Source organism: Sardina pilchardus, chromosome 2 (genome assembly GCF_963854185.1).
Source record: "Sardina pilchardus chromosome 2, fSarPil1.1, whole genome shotgun sequence".
NCBI classification, from domain to species: domain Eukaryota; kingdom Metazoa; phylum Chordata; class Actinopteri; order Clupeiformes; family Clupeidae; genus Sardina; species Sardina pilchardus.
This window is the reverse complement of record NC_084995.1, coordinates 21,941,899-21,961,229: the sequence shown is the minus strand read 5'-3', so window position 1 is coordinate 21,961,229 and position 19,331 is coordinate 21,941,899. Positions and strand designations below refer to the sequence as shown.

The following is a 19,331-nucleotide window of genomic DNA, read 5'->3' as shown; positions in this document are numbered from 1 at the left end:
GGTGGAGATTAGCTATGTGAATACATGGCATGCTGCTATAACATAAACCCTCTCGACCATATCCATTTTGGCAAAGTAGCTCCTAGAGGAGGAAAGGTTGGAGACCCCCTGTCATAGGCCTACTTCAGCTCCCATATGTCTGCCAGGGCCCAGCCCTATGTTCCCACGGCCCTATGTTCACACATTTCTAAGAATTTTCTTTTTACTGAAAATATCGAAAATTAGGCCTTATGTTCCCACAGCCCTATGTTCTCTCAAGATTTTTCTAATTTCAAAGATAGGGTTAGGTTAGGTTAGGTGTAAGTGACTTCCAAATGAGGAGAAATGGGGATAAAAAGTGATGCAAATTGATGATAAAGAAAATGTGGGAACAGGGCCTCATTTTGGAAAGAAAGAATAACATTGGAGATGATGGAACATAATACGGTGGGAACATAGGGCTGTGGGGACATAAAGCTGTGGGAACATCAGACTGTGGGTGGGAACATCTGGGGAACATAGGGCTGTGAGAACATAGGCCGTGGGATCATTGAGCTGTAGGAACAAAGGGCTGTGTACCGTCTTCCCAACCAGTGGGAGGCAGTAGAGGGCATGAGGACAGTAGGACGACGAGGAAGGGAAAACAGCAGTCTTTGCTGTTATGACACTACATTTTACTGTCAAATTCCTTTTCAAATTTCGTTTCAAGTCGCGAGTAAGCGTAAGTGAAGTGAAGTTATTTTTTTTTTTAGGAAAGTGGATCCTCCATTCCGCCGATTTTTAAAAGGTTTTTGTAACCCAGAAACCTTAGAATGGCGAACAACATCGCTTTTAAAACACAGATCGCTTCCATCATGGAGGTCTTGGCCAACGCGGCAGTAGCAGAAATTTGCAAGCTTATCGACGACGATTATGCGGTTCTTCGTCTCGAGATTTCTCACAGTCATAATGAAAATAGGACATTGAAGAGAAAACTGCAAATGATGGAGCTTAAAATGGCCAGAGAACGCGCAGAAAGAACAATACGAGAGCGTGCACCGAGCGCTCGCAGTGGAGGAAGAACCTCCGTCATGGAGCGAAACAGAGGATGGAGAGGTAACGTTAACGTCAGGGCGTACAATAGTCTCGAATAGCAGGCAACGACTGGACTTGTCGTTTGCATTGCAGTATTGCATTAAGTTGGTAACTCCAGAATATTGCTGGTCACTGAACAACAACTAGCCTAATGATCTTTACAGTAGAGTAAACATTTAATTACCCCCTTTGCAGGAGGTGGCCATTTCCCAACCAGAGACAGATTTATTAACACTCAAGGGGAAAGTTCTTGGAGAAACAGAAGATGTTTCGCAGAGGATCCACCATCAAAGCCGACAAGTGAAACGGTAGAGGTAAACAATAGTGTCTGTCTGCACAAAGTTGCATCCCCGTATTTGAAGAGCATACCATTTCAGAATTAACTCCATATCTAGCAAATTCAAAGCCTTCAAATGTACAGTAGCCTAGAGTTTATGTTCAACAACGCCCAACATAGAATATATGCCAATCAGCTTAATACAGCAAAGTAACGAGTATGGCCATATGCAGAACGATTTCTTCAGAGACTTCCCCATTCTTTGCTTTTTTGGAATCTGTAGATCTATCGGTGCTTTCACATCTGCATCTATCTATTTTATCAAACCAAACAAGTGCTGTTGACTCCTTGGATTAGTTCATTTTTTCTATATGTTTTGAAAATGTAATCACACCTAGGTCAGTAACAAAATAATTGATCTGAAACGTCAAGAGAGGTGGTCTTGAGCTGCATCACCTGTATTAGTATCAGACCAATGTTCCCACTGGTGAGAAAGCAAACTTAAACAAAGTAGGGTCAAAACTATGCTGTAGCAGTGAATCACATTATAAATCGTAACCATCACAGCCAGGTCTTGGACCCCTGAGGAGCCTCATACAGGTCTAGCGGAATGACTGTTTCAACACACACGAAAGAGTTTAAATCTGCTCACTCCAGGCAAAACATGAAGTAATGTTGTATAGTGAACTTTCTCTGTTATCAGCCCACAGTTATTGAGCTAGAGGACCCAGTGGTGCAAATTAAGCAGGAGATCCCTGAGGCTGTCCTACATGAACCTGACGGCACGTCCTGGAAAAGTAAGAACCGAGCGTACCATCCTCTCCGTTTTTATTCACCAATGCTATGTCATGGCTCTATGCCATCTGGAAAGCTAACAAGATATTCCTTTTCTCTTTATGTTTGTGTTCTCACCCTTAAGGAATAGTGGGCCCCGTCTGTGATGGAATGGTCTCGCACACTGTAACTGCTGACCCCCTGGCGTCGTCGACTGAGCAACCCGGGAGCAGGCAGACTGTTGTGGAGGTCAGTGGATCAGATGCTGTCCTGAAGGCTGAGATTAAGACTGAGGCAAAGACTCAAAGCATTAACCAGAGAACTGAACACACAAGAACTATAAATGCTGGTGATGCGCACAGCCCCGAATGTTTAGTAATTGAGAACTCACAGGCATCGGTGACTTCAAAGGAGAGTGACCCCGGAAGCTCTGTTTCTGAATCACAGTCATCCAGGCTGATCAATCAGTCTATCCCGTGTACAGATGGTTTTCCTGACGTTTTTGGGAGGCCCTCAGATGGCCAAGGCGAAAATCTTGAGGTTGCGATTCTAGATTCTTCGGTTAAGATTGAGGAGTATCAGCATATGCAGAATGTAGATAATCACATAAACAGTTTAATGGTCGAGTATGAGAGTTACGATATGAGTTCCTCATCGTTTGGCCTTGGAAGTAATGTGTCTGTCGCTAATATGGGTTTGTCAGATGCTCACACACAAGTACGGCATAATCAAATATACAGTGGTTCTGAACTGTCAAATCTTGCAGTGATGGCATCCAAAGACAAAAGGTTCTTCTGCAGCTTCTGTAGTAAAAGGTTCAGCTGTCCCAAAAAAGTGGAGATCCACATGAGGGTCCACACGGGCGAGAAACCCTTCAGTTGTACCCAGTGCCGAATGCGCTTTGCCCAGGCTGGCAACCTGAAAAGACACCAGAGAGTCCACACCGGGGAAAAGCCATTTGGCTGCACTCTGTGCGAGAAGCGCTTCTCCCATCTGCATCAGCTCAAGATGCACCTTAAGGTGCACTCTGGGGAGAGGCCGTTTGGGTGCCCTCACTGCACTCGGAGGTTCTCTGAAAAAAGCTACCTGAGGATTCACATGCATAAAAGCCATTCAGCAGAGGAGGCAGAATGAAGAAAATACGTTATTTGTTTTGAAATGTGGTTGCCACAATGTTTTTATTTCCTTTGAGATTTAAACGTGAAGTTCTTGCTTCTGACAAAGGGTTGGGGATATTTGTTGTCCATTTATACCCTTTTGTGTACCTGAACACAACGTGTTGATTAGCAGGTATCAGTGAATGGCTTGGCCCGAGACACTTTGCTTATTATCTCCAGAGCTTTGTTTTGGTGGGATGGAAAGCTAGAGTAACTTGCTGAAGTCAGTGGGTCCTAATTCAAATGATGGGCAAAGTGCAAAATGTTTTAAGTCCAACCAATCTTAACTGAATGAGTAGGGAAGCTTATTTAACATGATGGAGATGCCCTCATGATGGAGATTTAACATGATGGAGATGCCCTCAACCACGATTATTGATGAGTCACCTCCAGGCCTGATAGAGTTCAGGCGTGGTGCCTGAATTCAGGCTTGAGCTCAGCCATGTATGATGTCAAGAAAGGCTATTCTCTATATTGTCTTCGTCTATCATTTCAGGCACAGATAATTTCCTGTCTACCAGCCCTGCACCTCAATGTTCCCTTATGTCACACCATAGTTCATGCGCAAGAACTTTGCTTGCTGACTTTGCCCTTTGCCCACTATTCAAAGTAGGGCCCAATGAAATGTACTATGGATTATAATCGGACTTCTCCTTTACGACATACTAAACATGACACATGTGGGATAAGCAGGAGGTGTAAATTGTCAAATGGTTTTTCATTGGCATCTTGAAACAAACAGAATATTGTTATTTATTATTACACTGAACAGAAACTTTCATGTATGTCTACTCATGTGAAGGCACTCGTTCACTATGTTGTCACATATTTTTAAACACCTGTACGTTGCATATGAAAAGTTCTAAGTATTTATCAAATAAAGATTGTGTTTTATCTTTATCACTTTGTTTTTGTCTTCACCTTAATGGCCCTGTGTGTTTTTACATCATCGCCTTAACTATGAGACATGCTTTGCATCACTTTATGTGTTCTGCAGCAGTGATGTATTGATACTATCTAGCTCGCTTTAATTTGGATTGTAATATGTTTGAACAAGATTCAAATGCGATGATTTTGATATAACATATCATTTGGTAATTCATAAATTTCCATCTATTGTAGAGTGATTTTTGTTTTGTGATATTAACACAACGTATGCTCCATTTCAGGCAATGAAAACAGATCTTGACCGACCATTGACTGAGAGGGGGGAACACGAGGAGAGGCGAATAGAGGCATCAACATCTTTTAGCCTCACCGGTTTCAAAGAGTCCGAACTCACAATTAACAACACAATGTTTCCTTCAAGCTGCATAGAGGAGCACAATGTGCTTCCACCGATGGAGCACAGTTCTTTCAGTGTGAGTACATAGAATATTGTTGAATGTCCAGTGTGGAGAGTTAATGTGCTCAAATAATTCTATTATGAATAATGTTGATCACACTGCTAGTTATTTAAGCAATATAGCACGAGTGGGAGTGGGTTGTTGCTGGATATTCCCACGGGTGTTGTTCGGCCGTAGCCTCGAGGCCGGAGGCCGAGTGGCGCAGGCAACAACACCCGTGGGAATATCCAGCAACAACCCACGACCACGAGTGCTATATTGCTTTTATACAACAATTCTACCACTTGTCTTTTGCGCTAATTTCCCATTATAATGTAACCGTTTAAATCGCTAAAACTGTCTTGGTTGTAGAACTACTTCTCTCCGCCACAAATTTCCGTTACTAGTTCTAAAGGGATGGTTGCTATGGCCAAAGGCCAGTCGTTAGTTCTAAAAGCACATTGCTATGGCCAAAAGCCAGTCGTTAGTTCTATCTCTCTCGTTGTCAAGCAATGTAGCCTAATAAACGTTAGCTCGCATTGCGTCTGGCTAGGACATGCTTTTAGCTTTGAAACATCACTATTTTACTTAGCCTACATGCCATCCAACTAGCTAATATCCACCTCCGTCATATTCTATGTTCTGAGCGTCTGTATTTCAGCTTGGATGCAACGTGACAGTTCGTTTAACACTTCACAACTTGACATTGTATCGCGGAGTGATTTATTATTAGCTGTGAAAAGTCCGAGTGGATTATCGTGGGATATTTCAACTCATGGAACGTCTCTCGGCCAATCAGAAACAAAGAAACAGCTTCATAGAACCCAATTGTTGTATAAAAATTAGATATGTCATAATGACAGACTATATAGTGTTGCTTGTACATCAATATTTTGTATTCTATTTTAGTGTGTGGTTAAAATGGAATCTGAAGAGGCCAACTCTGGACCAAGTACCTCTGGTAAGATACCAGTTTATGCCCTTTTGCCTTTTCTGAGACTATAGCCTTCAAGTGTATAAGTAGCCTAGAGTTTATATTCACTACCCAACATGATGTATGCCTTTTTCATTTTGACACTAAAACAGGAGTAGTTATTGTATTATGCATAATATAGTAGATGCCATGTTTAATTCATGAAAATAATTTGTATATTGAGATTGTTACCCTAACTGCCATGTAGGATAGTGTTGTCAAAATTCAGAATGCTTATAGACTTGCTGCAAGACCTATCATCAAAATATGGTATTTCCCAGTTTTCCCAGTTGTTCCTGTCCTGGTGCCATGTTTTGCCCAACATTATTCCTCCCTTATCTCTTGCAGCGGACCAGTGGTCAGGGACAGTTGGTGTGGAGTGGAACGCTTGTATGGCATCTGAGCGGACTGGCGAGCGCGGAAGTACAAGTGACACTTTGGAGGTCAGTGGATCAGACAGCACTCACAGATTGCAGACTGAGAGGCTGCCTTGTGCAATTAATGAACTTAGAGCAGACAGAATGACTTGGGATATGAGGACTTCCGGTTTACAATGGGAGATAAACTCTGAAGGTCAGCCACAGAGTCTTGCACCACAATTGGTTTCTATTTTAAGACCATCAGATGGGTACAGCTTGCCGTCTCTGGGAAGTGAGAAGTGTGAGACTGATGTGCTGGTTAAACAAACCAGTGATCATGGGCACGTTGCACCTGTATTGCCCCTGGTAAACAAAGATGAGTTTTTAGCTGAAATGGCGAGTTCTGGTAGCTTTGTGAGCCCTAGAAAAGACACACGCAAGGCCAAAAGGAAGAATGCGTCAAACAAACTTTTTCCCTGTTTGCTTTGTGGTCGAACATTCAAGTGTCCTAAGCAGGTGGAGATCCACCATCGAGTGCACACAGGCGAGAAGCCCTTTCGTTGTTCTCTTTGCCCTGCCAGTTTCTCGGTCTCAGGCAACTTAAAACGGCACCAAAGGGTTCACACAGGGGAGAAGCCATTCAGTTGTCCTCAGTGTAACAGACACTTCTCTCTGCGACACCAGCTTCAGAAACATCTGAGGTGTCATTCAGGGGAGAAGCCATTCAGTTGTTTCCGCTGTGGCAAGAGATTTGCAGAGAAGAGCTATGTGCGGCTTCACCTTCAGAGATCCCATTCTGTTTGCATCAATTAGTCACTTAAATGAGATACTAGTACTTGACATTTTCTTCATAGCAGCAGCAATAGACCTCTGAAGTTCGCATACTAAAAGGGAACCAAAGCTGTCATCTTTGCCCATATTAAGAGATCCGGATGTTAATTGAAGCTAACTACCTATGGCAAGTTGCATTGTAAGTTAGCTCTGGGATAGCAAAGATCAAAGTGTGCCGTCTTCACCTCCTGAAGATCACAGTAAACACTTGGAGGCAGAGGACAAAACTCTGTAGTGCAAAACGTCTGCATTTCCAATTTCTTTGTCCCCGCGAGAGTTTAACAGGTGCGATAATTCAAAATCCCCATGTTAGTTTTCCATCTCAAGATACTGGATCTCCTTATTTGGGCAAAGATGGTAGCTTTTTTGTAGGCGAACTTCAGAGGTCTATAGGCAATTTTTTAGGAGTTTATAATTCAATGTCAGCCCTTTGAGATTGTCACTTTTGCTTGGCTTTGAGTCACAGTGGGTGGTGTTTGTACCTCCCTGTCTCAATATTCAAGTCCTTGAGCATATCAGTGGTGTATTACTTTTCTTCATGACTTGTGGGTGTGCTGTGGGCGACCCACTTGAATTTTCTCTCTGTATTTTTTTCTTTTATTCTGCATAATGTGTATATTTGTCAGACTATTCTGAATAAATGAAAACGCCAACAACAAAAGAAAAAAAAAAACACTAAGCATACAAAAACAAATGTGCAGGGTGCAAGCCTTGTGAATCATGAATGGGTTCATGATTTGTTTTGTTTGTTTTTTTTAATAGTGGAAATTATAACCAATAAGAATTGGTTGTGGTGACAGTGACAGAGTGTGATTTTGGCAATTTGGTTGTCTCATTCCAGTTGGTGACTTGTGAAACTGACAATAAATTCACTTATTCGTGATCCTGGTCTCATCTCTAAAGTGAATTATGTCTCTGTGGTTATTTAAGTTGTATTGGGATGGCAAGCCATTAGTCTGTACCTTTTGTTATGGTAGCGCTGATCTGCTTTGGAGAGTTCTAATATGGCTCCATTTAATAATTTATTTTGTTTTAGATATACTTCAGCAGAAAAGGTTTCACAAAGTAGACTTGTATCCTGGATAAAACCAGACTCATCCACTTCGTAAATAGTCTGGGGACTCAAGATTGGGAAACGTTTTCAACAATGGCATGGTGACGGGTGTAGACATTGCTTCAGCTCTGAAATCATTGGTCCAGCCTAACCATCAGGGATTCCTAACCTTAAATTATTACCTCGCCTAACTTAACAAACTGACGATAAAAAGCATTGGCAGTCAGGAAACAATGTATGTAGGCCTACCTTTGTTGTATATAGATTCACACATTTATGATGTTTGCAGGCGTTGGTACTACCGTTTACCACAGCCACACAAACTATAGCGGCATCCCCTCTCCTCACTGATAAGTTCTGGAGGTCTTTTCTGGGGTCTGCTGGAAACATTTCAGTATCTCCCTGAAAGGGTGTGGTGGGTGTGGAAAGCCTTATAGACTTGAACATTGTGTCTCCAGTAAACTCTTGCTGTTGGACACGTCTTTCTGCGCATAACCTCAATAACAGTGATTGAAATAATATTTGAACATTGTGTGAATATGTAACAAAGACGGTTATTTTCCTTAGGTCTACAGTTTTTTTCCCCCACTTCTTCAGAACTGCTTACTCTACCTAATTAGCTATCGCTATTTGCTGTAGCATACCATCTCTGGTAATCTAATCGGATATAATTCACTGAAGCATGAAATAAACAAGACTATAAGCAGGGGTTCTCCCATAGTTTTATTTTCAGGAAACAAACATAGTAATGAAAATAATAATATCCATCTGTTCCGCAAGGTTTCAAACCCAGACTGCACAACTTCGTTAACAGCATGGATAGGTAGTGGGAATGACCTGTTTATCTATGCTTTATATGACTATTCAATCCATATAAATCTGAAGGTGAAGTCAAATCTATAGTGTTACTTTTAACGTTCAACGAATTATTTGGCAGGTTGCAAGCCAGCCTGGGGGAAATACCAAACAGTTATTCAGAAAACGTTTGTCCAGGAGCGCTTCTTGGACTCAGAAAAAGTTTGTTTGAGGTGCTCTTTGGAAGGGAAAAAATTCAATTGGAAAAACCAGAGGAACTCCAAGGCACTCTAATGTAACAAAAGTTAAAAAGCCTTTATTGTAGCGGCTCGTCACATTAAACCTTTTAAAAGACAATGACAATGGCCTTTGTTTAGTTTAGATTTTCATGCAAATTTGTTCACACATTTGATCAGCACTTTCGCATAAGGCATAGTTACTGGCCACTCTAAGTAGGCCTTTAATAACACACTTGTATCAACACTATACAGTTACACAGTACAGTTTGTTTTCCTTATAAGCCAAACAAGATTCGTCCTGTGTGATGCAGAATATCTCTTCTTTAACGGGCAATTTTTCAGACACGGCTTGGAATATTTCCATCTGACCAAAACCAAGAAGTTCAGGAGACGCTGGGAAGCACATGGAGCTGGCAGGTGGGTTGTAGGGCAGTTACAATTGTTAATGTTTGCTGTGACGTTCTTCACACACATGAATATGTAGTTCACATGCAGTAAAGTTATGCGGTATAACTAGAAGTCAAAGTGGGTAACTATTGGCAATTGAATTTTGGCAAAGGCCTTATAGGTAAAAACATTCTCCCCCCCCAGGAATTCTAGTGTCTCACCTGAATCTCGCATAACATTGACAATCAACTCTTCTTATTCTTCTTAGTTATTTTTTATGACTATTGAAACCTACATCTCTAGGAGTCTTATCAGACAAATAAAGACTTAACATTTACTGTCTGAACCATTCTACTTTGTCCAGACAGTCTTGAAGTGTTGTCAGGTTTGCACTCATGTAGACACACTGTGCTTTTGACAGCAATGTTTAATGTGATTTTTATTTTCTTATTAGTCTTTTCCAGGAACAACTGGGAAAGAGAGGACGAGAAGGTACAGAGAGAGGCTCAATGCAGACCAACACAGGAGGGAGGAATTACGAAGAGAGAGGAGAATAAAGTAAATAATTTAGTGTTGAATGTAGATTTCTATGTGGTGTTATTGGCTTAGTGACGTATATTTTTTATATTATTTTTTGCAATGAATATTGTGTATTGACTGTTATCTTTTGTGTTTCCCCGTAAAGATATCTTGAAAAGAAGGCAAAGGGAGAGATTAAACCACGGAGCATACAGCACATGTCTGAAGAAAAACGTCAACAACTGCGTGAACAATGGAGGGCATCAAAAGCCAGATGTCGAAGGAAAAAACATGATCCTCGCGTGCCTCTTTATATAGATACTGTATCCCTGCCTTATGGAACCCCTGAATGACAAGTGGACTGCATCCCCCAGTCTCAAAGCAAGCCTCAACAGGACATGAACATGTTGTGCAGTATATTTAGACACATTAGAAGACTTTTACATTGCAAGAAGATTTTTGTTTAAAAAAAGTTACAGCTCCACCTGACAAATGTGGAGAATGACTCAATTCAATTCAATTCAATTCAAAAAACGTTATTTAGCCCCAGGGGGCAACTTCTCTGATCAAACATTGAGTTGAGAGGAGGAGGAGAGAATATGGGAAATATGTTGGGGGGTTTTGCCACTGTTACCTGTTACCTGTTACCATGTGTGGTCTTAATGAGTCAATGCCTGTGTTAATGTATTTTGTATTTAAAAGATAATAAAATTTGAGCAATTCAAATGTTTTATTCTCTATGGTTTAACTACATACATGCATGGTTATGGTTATGGAACTTAGAATTTAGTTATGGAAAGCGATTTAATACAACAATACAATAGTTACAAATGAACATTAAACAGATTATTTTACATGTTGGTTACATTAAAGAAAATAACAGTAATAACAATAAGGTCAATGCTATATCAACGCTCCATGAATCAAGTGTAATCTGAACAGATACAATACAATGCATACATATACTACAAACATGGTTTAATTACATACATGGATACATAAGCTCTTTTTCCCCCATCTCTTGAGTGATGCATATTTGTTTCACTATAAATTGCCTTGCCCTCTGGAGCCATACATCAGTGAATTCACCTGTTTTTATTGTAATATTATGACAACCATTCTTGATCAGTTTCATGAGGAGATCCAGTTGTGGAAAGATGAACAACTTCATGGAAGTAAACACCAAATGAATATTCTGCTCTAGTCCTCAGAATTGTCCAGCACAGTATCACACATCACAATGAAGCATCGCGGAATGAGAGATGTTAATAGCCTGGGAGTCTACTCAGTGGAACGGGCAACAAACTTCACAAGTGATGATGTCTTCCCTTCACCAGATCTGCACCAGAATGAGAGGCAGTTCCTTTCTCGAAATGTGAGTGCATACTGTATATTGTACTTTTCTAGTATAATACATGATATGGACCCTTGAATGTTAACATTGACATTCTTACAAGTGAATATGCTAAACCAACAACCGTCATTTATGATTGTGTAGCACGGAATCAAAGATGGTAGCGAAAGGAGTATTCAATATTATCCTTGTGGTCACATAATTTACAGATTATCAAACAGGCCAGAAGGCATTCCATTACAACAGGGCTTAAAGCAACGAAAATGGCCGGGTTTCCCAAAATTGTTAAGTCCTAAGAACTTCTTAGGAGCGTTCTTAGAACATTCTTACAACGCTCCTAAGAAGTTCTTAGCACTTAAGAGCTTCTTAACAATTTTGGGAAACCCGGCCAATATCTGTTCATCTGTACTCTTCAAAACCCTTATAGAGAATCTCTTTTCATACCTTAAATGGCATAGCCACCTGAATTCAGGCGCATTACTTGAGAACTTTAAGCCAGGGGTGCAAACTACTCACCTTTTAGATCTTAGAATCTATACGAGGCACTGCTGCATTCCAGACAAATGAGATGTCAGTGGCCTGTTCGGTTCAGGGTATTTATTGATTTATTGATTGATTTATTATGATATCATTATGATTGGCTCTGGAACTTGTGTGGAATGCAGCATCAGTGGCCTTGGCCTACTCATTATAATGGAGAGAAAGCTGGAGAAGTGGATGAGGAGATGGGAGATCTAAACTTTGTGATGGGATTATTTTTGAGGCGAAAAGGATGTGTACTCTGCCAAACGTAAAGTGACCAGTATTTGCATTCTATTTGATAATAAATGACAGACAAAGCCAGTTTATTTTCTTGATTAGCTTTCGTGATTTTTGTGCCTTTCACAATTTTCATAGGTTATGAATTTGTGCTCACAGGGCTCGTATTGAAATATTTTGTAACATTAGTTGCGCAATTTAATTTTACGTTATTTGGAGGAATCATCCAAATGTAATTAAAGCTCCTTGGCCTTGCAGTCCCTCCAGGATTTTGCAAACTTGCGATATCACAAATTTACCAAACTTGCCGTTTTACACAAATTTACGTAAATTCAAGAACCAGAATTTTTGAGAATTCCTGCAGCAATTTCAGTCACTTTGACTTCGACAATTACAACAAACCTGCACGAGATTCTGGAGGAACTGTCTGTAACATCAGTTACATCTTAACTACAGGTAAGAATTTTAATTTCCTCTCCATTATAGCCATAAAACATAATGTCACGGTTTTGCGTTTTTCCTTCTCAAAATCCTATTTTCCCCCCTGGTTGGTACCTGTTTGGTTATTATTTGGTTTATTTGTTATTTCGTGAATATCGGCCATCTTGTTGTGCACTTGACTTGGTCTGGTCCTCAATTTCAGCATGACACACAGAATCATGATAAAGGATCAAAAGCAAGTAGATCTACAGTTGAATTCTTCTGATACTTCTGATAACCATATTAGGGGATTTAAGACCTAAAAGATGAGACTACAAAACTTGGCATGAGTGTCTCATTATCATAATAACTGGCTAATTGAATTTTGACATTTGATTTTCCTTTTTTGCTTACTTTAAAATGCGAAATTATTGAAATGGTATGCATGTACGATTTCACCAGGTGAAAATGGCCATGACTGCTGCGGAGCGTCAGGCTAAACGTCGTGCCAGACTAAGACAGAACGAGCAGAAGTACGCTGAATATAAAATGAAGAATGCCCTGTACGAGAGGAGGAGGAGGAGGAAGAAGAAAGAGACTGAATTATGCCCCCCAAATTACGACACAGAGCTCATTCCGAGGCGGTGTTGTGAAGAGACCAGGAAGTTTCAAAATGCCGTGCCTTGAAGAAAGATGAGACAACAAGGTAAGGGTGCAAGTGCCAACAACACATGCACAGGCCGTATGAATAGGCCTTTAGAGCTGATCCATAGTCTAGGCAAGTTACACAGACACAGTTGACAATGCACAGAAACACATGGCACTTGGACTTGCACTTGCACTTGCATTTGCACTTGCGTCATTTCACAAAAATGTGAACAACACATTTTGTCAAGTTAAACACTTCTTGCATTCATGTCACTGACTTGTGCAGACTATGAATCGGCCCTTACTGTTCTAGGCAAGTGCTGCAGCCAGGATTGCTATCGTGAAAACCATTTTGTAAAAAAGCTTTCTAACTACTGCGAACATATGATATCGCCTGTCTAGGATCTAGGCCCTAGATAAAGATGCAGTTGCAGTCAGATGCAGATGCAGAACTGGCAGTCAAAGTCAGCTAATGGGCTAGACACCTCTGTATAAGGAGATCCTTACTAAGGCTGTTCAATTTTATGAAAGGGATTTCATCTGCCAGGCTTTAGGGAGAAGTAAAAAAAAAAGCTGCAGTCTTAATTAAACACAAATGCATCAGCATTGTATCAACAGAGCATTATGTAGAGAGCACTTTCTTTCATGCACAATAAACAAAAGTTAATGTTGTGCCCTGAATTGACTGTTGCACTTTTTTTATTTTGTTGATATTTTGTCATTTTGTTCAATGAAAAGCTCTGTCCACATAATTTCCTTTGCCATTAAATGTTCATTTTGTCCACATAACATTCTGCTATGCTACAAAACGTAGGCTATGGTATACAATTCTTTGGTCCAATTGTTCTGGCGACTTAACAAGTTGGAATTGGAAAATATATATATTGGGGATATAGGACACATGGTTTATGTAGGCTTTAACAAGATATGATATTTTGGTATAGGCTACATATATTTATGTGATGAACAAATCGATGCCCTTCAGAATATAGCAATACTTGATCATATCCTACACTCTGATATTGATACATACCAAGCTGATTAAATTGAATGGACATATCTGCACGTGCACGCCCAGTTTACTGTTGTATGTTTGTTTCATAAATTGGGGGCAATGTGTGCTTGTATCATGAAAACATTATCAGTACTATAAAGGAAAGAAGAAGAATAGCCTACAGATGTAGGCAAAACATAAACTCTAGTGTTCTCAACACTAACTTTCTTGACTGGTGGTGATCCTCAGGAGTGGATCTTGGGTGCCACTATTATTCAACCTTTATATGCTCTTACTTGGAATATTCATAAAAAATAATTTGATTTCCTATCATAGCTATGTTGATAACACCAACATATAGCCTTGTCATTTAAGGATGATGCCCCTCTTGAATTGCCAATGCAATGAACTCTAAATGTCTCTAAATTCTTCATCTAAACAAAGAAAAAAACTGTAATTATACTGGGTATACTCCGCATGAAATACTACTCTTCTTGACAAAAGGGCTTCAAGTAAAGGATGCTGCAAAAACTGTTAGTATCTGAATTGACAGTGATTTTACATTTCAGCAGCCACATGAGCTATTTCAGCTATTTGCCACCTTAAAAACTTACTGGGGGGTCTTATCATGATTTGAAAAACTCATTCATTGACTTATCTCCAGCAATGGGCTTGCAGCAGCTAGGCTGCTCATGAAAACTAGTAGTGACCACAATACTCCAATACTTCAGTCATGTCATTGACTTTAAATCACTACTGCTTGTTTATAAATCACTAAATGGAGCAGGACCTAATTGCCTATCAAGAAATACTTAAGCGGTACACACCCTCCAAACCTCTCAGGTCACAGTAGAAATATTTGTTGGTAAAGCCCGCTGTCAGAACTAAATATGGTGAAGCAACCTCTAGCTGCTATGCAATTCAGCTTTGGAACCACTTCCGGATTACATAAAAAATGCCCCAACTCTTGCCAATTTCAAATCGAGACCGAAGATCAAACTGTTCTCGGATGCTTTCTGCTAACTGATCAAATGCAGTTCATGTTAATCAGGAGCAAATTGGGCATTTATTGTTAACAATTTAAGCAATATCTGTGGTTCCATAAGCAAGCAGACAAGCAATGGTATGGGTTTAGACGACTATTGTAAGTGAACAAGTTGCCGTGTTAGTCACGCTGTATTAATGTAGTTACTTGAAAAATAGACAACCATTTTCTGTTATTACCCTGTGTTTATTAAATGAGTACACATTCTACTTTCTGTAATTTTGAGAAACAAATTAATCAAATTTGGCTGACTTTTTTGTATATTTTCTAATGTCAGTCATGCTCCAAACTTACACCACAAAGAAGAACATAGCTGAAGACATGTTAAGAAAGGTTAAGTAAAATTTGCCACAGAAGCTCAGCTATGGAAAAATGGCATTATTTGACATTGCCACATCAGTCACTGAGTTCTTGGTAGATAATCAAGGTACTAAATATATCGATCTTCTTTTACAGTTGAAGAAGAGGCTTTCTGAGGACCTCCATTCTTCCAACAATTCTCAAATCCCTGTCTCAACACGACAGAGGCCTGGAAAAAGGAGAGAAAGAAAGAAAAATTTGACTTGCCCAATTTGTGGTATAGGAATTCGTTATCCAGTTGAAATGAAGATCCACCAACGGGTACACACAGGCGAGAAGCCATACCGCTGCACAGTATGTCCAGCTCGCTTTGCACAGTCAGGATGTCTGAAGGTCCATCTAAGGTGTCACACCGGAGAGAAGCCATTTGCTTGTCCTCACTGTGGGAAATGTTTCTCATTGTCCAGCACCCTGAAAACTCACATAAGACTTCACACAGGAGAAAAGCCATTTGGTTGCTCATACTGTGTCAAAAGCTTTGCGTCAAAGAGATACCTCCAAAGGCATCAGAGGAGAGTTCATACAGGAACCGTGTCTACTGAAACCAACCACTGAATTGTAGTAAATGTTAAATTGTGTAGACGTTTGGATATTTTCAAATATACACTCGAAAAAATAATGTGGCCAGTAACGGTTCTTCAGAGCCATGCCATAGAAGAACCTTTTTCACTGCTTCGAAGAAACATTGAGGCAACAGTTCTTTAAAGAACCATTTAATTAATGGCATAATGACATGCCATAATAGGCCTAGCCCATTATGATCTGAGGCTCTGAAGAACCATTTCCAATGTGAAGAACATTTCACCTGATGTAATGGTTCAATGGAGTTTTGACTCTGGAACCAACCAGAGATATACAGGACCATTTCAGCACCTTTATTTTTTTAAAGTGTATGCTCCTGTTGGCAGCTTGACAGCAGGGAGAGAACCATTAGATAGTACCATATGTGCTGATTGTAATTGGGAGTGAATCTTAATTTGTTTGTTACCAATGTCCCTAAATTCTATTTCATATTCATTGCTGAATTAGTTATGTTTCATGCTCATGTGTTGTGCTTGTATATATTATGACAGCTACAGTATATGTTAAACTGAAAATAAAATTCCTGTGCAGAAGGAGTGTATTGTAAGGAGTGAAAATCCAGTGCTTATTCCTCTTTTAAAAGATTTTACATGTGCAAAACCGATAACAATTGTGTTTTAAGATGTGTATGTACGTCTGAAGGTTTGCATCCATTTTGCACCTCTCATAATAAATAGCTATATTTGAGCTTATAGGGCTCATACTTTTAAATGTTTATAGTTGAACTGGTACTGCCACACACTTCCCCCATTTTGTTATGGAACTTCGTTTCACTTTGTGAAGGGAGTCTGGCCTCTGGTGATTGAGAAACATTTCCTTGTAACTGGCGTAGGCTATGCATTAGTCGCCATCACATTGATCAGGGATTCCTAACATTACTTCCTACGTTGCCTAACCTTTACATTAATTTACACGTTCTTCCAATTACTTTGTTCTTTTTTTTTGAGAAGTGGCTCCATTTATCATAGCCAGCGATTTTGAAACTTTAGCGTCATCCCCTCTCGTCCCCCTTTGGCCCCCACCACGTTAGTGTTGTGGTGTGCCTGACTAGTATCTCACTGAAAGGAGCTCCTAGATAGGTATGGACAGGCTAATGAAGCTGAAGACCGCAAAGGTCCTAGAGGAGATTTCATATATGATCAGATCAGAACCAGAAAAGAACTGAAAGACTGAAAAGTTTATATGGTCAGGATAAGTTCATTAGACACTGTAGTTTGACAAACAACTGTTTTACAGGTTGATCAGTTGGATGATGAGATGAGGATTTATGGTGAGGAGTATATTCCAACCAAGAAGAGAAGGCCTGTTGAACGACAGCCCATAGAAGATGTGAAAAAAATTGGGGCGCTCCACCTGCCACAGATGGTGGATGGATTGAATGCATCCCGGTGCAGGAGAAAAGGATGCAAAGGAAAAACATTTATCAAATGTATTGAATGTAACATGTATTTGTGTGTTTCAAAGACAAAAAATTGTTTCCTGTTGTACCATGCATGATCTGTTGGCAGTGCTGAAGTGACCTCATAACCCAGCTGTAGGTGACTATCAGTTGTGAGGAATGCTGTTTAATCAAAAAGCTCCACAATGTGATGTTCTTAAGATGATGTTTTACTGTTCGAATGTGTTTCTCTCATCTGTTTGTTAATGGCCATGATATGAGTTACAACAAAAAGTCAACAAAGAAAAACAAAACAGCTATGTTTAATGTTGATGACATTATATTCTGGGATCAAACAAGACTCTAATGTTCATTTATGTTCATAAATGAAAAGCCATGTTCATGACAATGGTAGTACTTTAAAGGAATTAAAATAAAATAAAATAAAACAAATAATGAGAAAAGCAACACAGGACCATATACAGTATATCTGTGAGTTGATCAGACTGAAGAGGGGACCTTGTGAGAAGTTTTGCAAATTGGAGGATTCAGGAGCACTTCATGCACTTCATGTGTTATGTCAGGCAGAGGACATGTAATGGTTTTGGAGTGTTTCAGTGCTAGTAAGATAAGCTATTGTGTTTATACAATACTGTCTTACCACTTTATCATATTTTGCATGCCCTCATCTCTGAACTGGGGGCAACAGGTCGATTATCTGAAGCAAGCTTCAAAGCCATGCCCAATTTCAGACACTGTTTAGATCTTCACAAGGTTGGAAAAATGCTCTACAGGTCTGTCACGGTTTTGGGATGAGCTACAGAAGGTGTTCTGTTGAAGAATTCCCATTTCTTCCTAAACCAATAGCTAGAGTGCTGAAGGTCAGCAAAGCTGTAACTGCAGAAGATGTAGCATTATTTGATTAATGTAAATATTGCTGAATAAATGAGTTTTAAAAAAGTTCATTTGTTGTCAGTTGTTTATTTTCATTTATTCATAACAAAAATATAGCTATCTGTCAAAACCATAAAGGGTGTTGATGATTTTGTACAATCGTCACAATTTAAAGCATGGTCATGATGGTTGATATATGGATGGATGGATGGAGTGCACAACTGTACTGAAAACATTTTCTATACTTTCTTGCAGTTTATGACGGCTGAGGATCGTAACACTGCAGATTCTTCATGGTCATCCATCCAAAGACCTGGACAAAAGAGGTCTGACAAGAAACGTGAAAGGAAAAAACGCCTAACCTGTTCAGTTTGTGGTCTTTTAACTCGTTGCCCAGCAGACCTGGTGATCCATCAACGTGTTCACACAGGAGAAAGGCCATACTGCTGCTCTGTATGTCCAGCTCGTTTCACACAAAAAGGATATCTAAATGTCCATCTGAGGGGTCACACAGGAGAGAAGCCATTCAACTGCCCTTGCTGTGAGAAGTGCTTCTCTAAGGCCTCCTCCCTGAAGACTCACATGAGGATCCACACAGGAGAAAAACCATTCTGTTGTGCATACTGTGACAAGAGCTTTGCATCATCGAAATACCTTAACAAGCATCAGAGAAGAGTTCATACAGGAGTCATGTTTAGTGGAGAAACTAGCCAATGAATTGTAGCCTAACAGGTCAGCTTCTAGTAGGCCTAATTCTGATATTTTGAGTGGAAAACATGAACGCGTTGCATGGTGTTAAAATTACCTTAGCCAAGCCAAATAAGCAACTTCATTTATGTTTCATATTCATTTGTTTAAATATTATCCATACATAAAACATATCTGTGTGATGTCACATTCATGTACTGTCATAAATACCACATGTAAGATTAAATTAATTTTAATCCCTAACAATGATCTGTCTCTGTCTCTGTCGTGGCTGATGTGGACAACTCTCCCAGGAACAGGACGTCAAGGCCTAGATTTGTCAGCTACAAAGGGCCTGCATTAGCAGAGGGAGAGAGTTTCACAATTCGACCTCAAATTAAAGTTCTTTTTCTTAGAGTGGACAAATAAGACTTGTGAGCAATAAAGTGTTAACCATTTGTAATGTG

The 19,331-nt window shown here is 39.9% G+C and overlaps 1 protein-coding gene across 6 annotated transcripts; it reads left to right on the top strand.

The window, feature by feature from the left end:
- Nucleotides 1-609: 609 nt before the first annotated feature.
- Nucleotides 610-19,297, top strand: LOC134066472 (zinc finger protein 184-like). Of its 6 annotated transcripts, none has more exons than XM_062521856.1 (10): nucleotides 610-1,074; nucleotides 1,249-1,367; nucleotides 2,034-2,127; nucleotides 2,250-2,353; nucleotides 4,431-4,622; nucleotides 5,496-5,547; nucleotides 5,908-6,002; nucleotides 10,948-11,118; nucleotides 12,739-12,982; nucleotides 15,420-15,545. In XM_062521856.1, the coding sequence occupies exons 1-9, from the start codon at nucleotides 792-794 to the stop codon at nucleotides 12,961-12,963; spliced, it is 1,335 nt and encodes a 444-aa protein (XP_062377840.1). In that variant the 5' UTR covers nucleotides 610-791; the 3' UTR covers nucleotides 12,964-12,982; nucleotides 15,420-15,545. The 6 variants fall into 6 exon arrangements, with proteins under 6 accessions (XP_062377840.1, XP_062377848.1, XP_062377827.1 ...); XM_062521864.1 differs by lacking the exons at nucleotides 10,948-11,118; nucleotides 12,739-12,982; nucleotides 15,420-15,545 and adding exons at nucleotides 9,180-9,254; nucleotides 9,679-9,782; nucleotides 9,910-10,454; XM_062521843.1 differs by lacking the exons at nucleotides 12,739-12,982; nucleotides 15,420-15,545 and adding an exon at nucleotides 18,433-19,297 and having other exon boundaries at nucleotides 1,249-1,361.
- Nucleotides 19,298-19,331: the final 34 nt, after the last annotated feature.

Bases quoted from the DNA above. Each gene is read 5' to 3' on its own strand.
- LOC134066472 (XM_062521828.1), top strand. From the start codon at position 792: ATGGCGAACAACATCGCTTTTAAAACACAGATCGCTTCCATCATGGAG. The intron at 2,354-4,430 runs GTCAGTGGATCA...GCTCCATTTCAG, and splicing joins GCAGGCAGACTGTTGTGGAG to GCAATGAAAACAGATCTTGA. The intron at 11,119-18,432 runs GTGAGTGCATAC...ACTTTCTTGCAG, and splicing joins GGCAGTTCCTTTCTCGAAAT to TTTATGACGGCTGAGGATCG.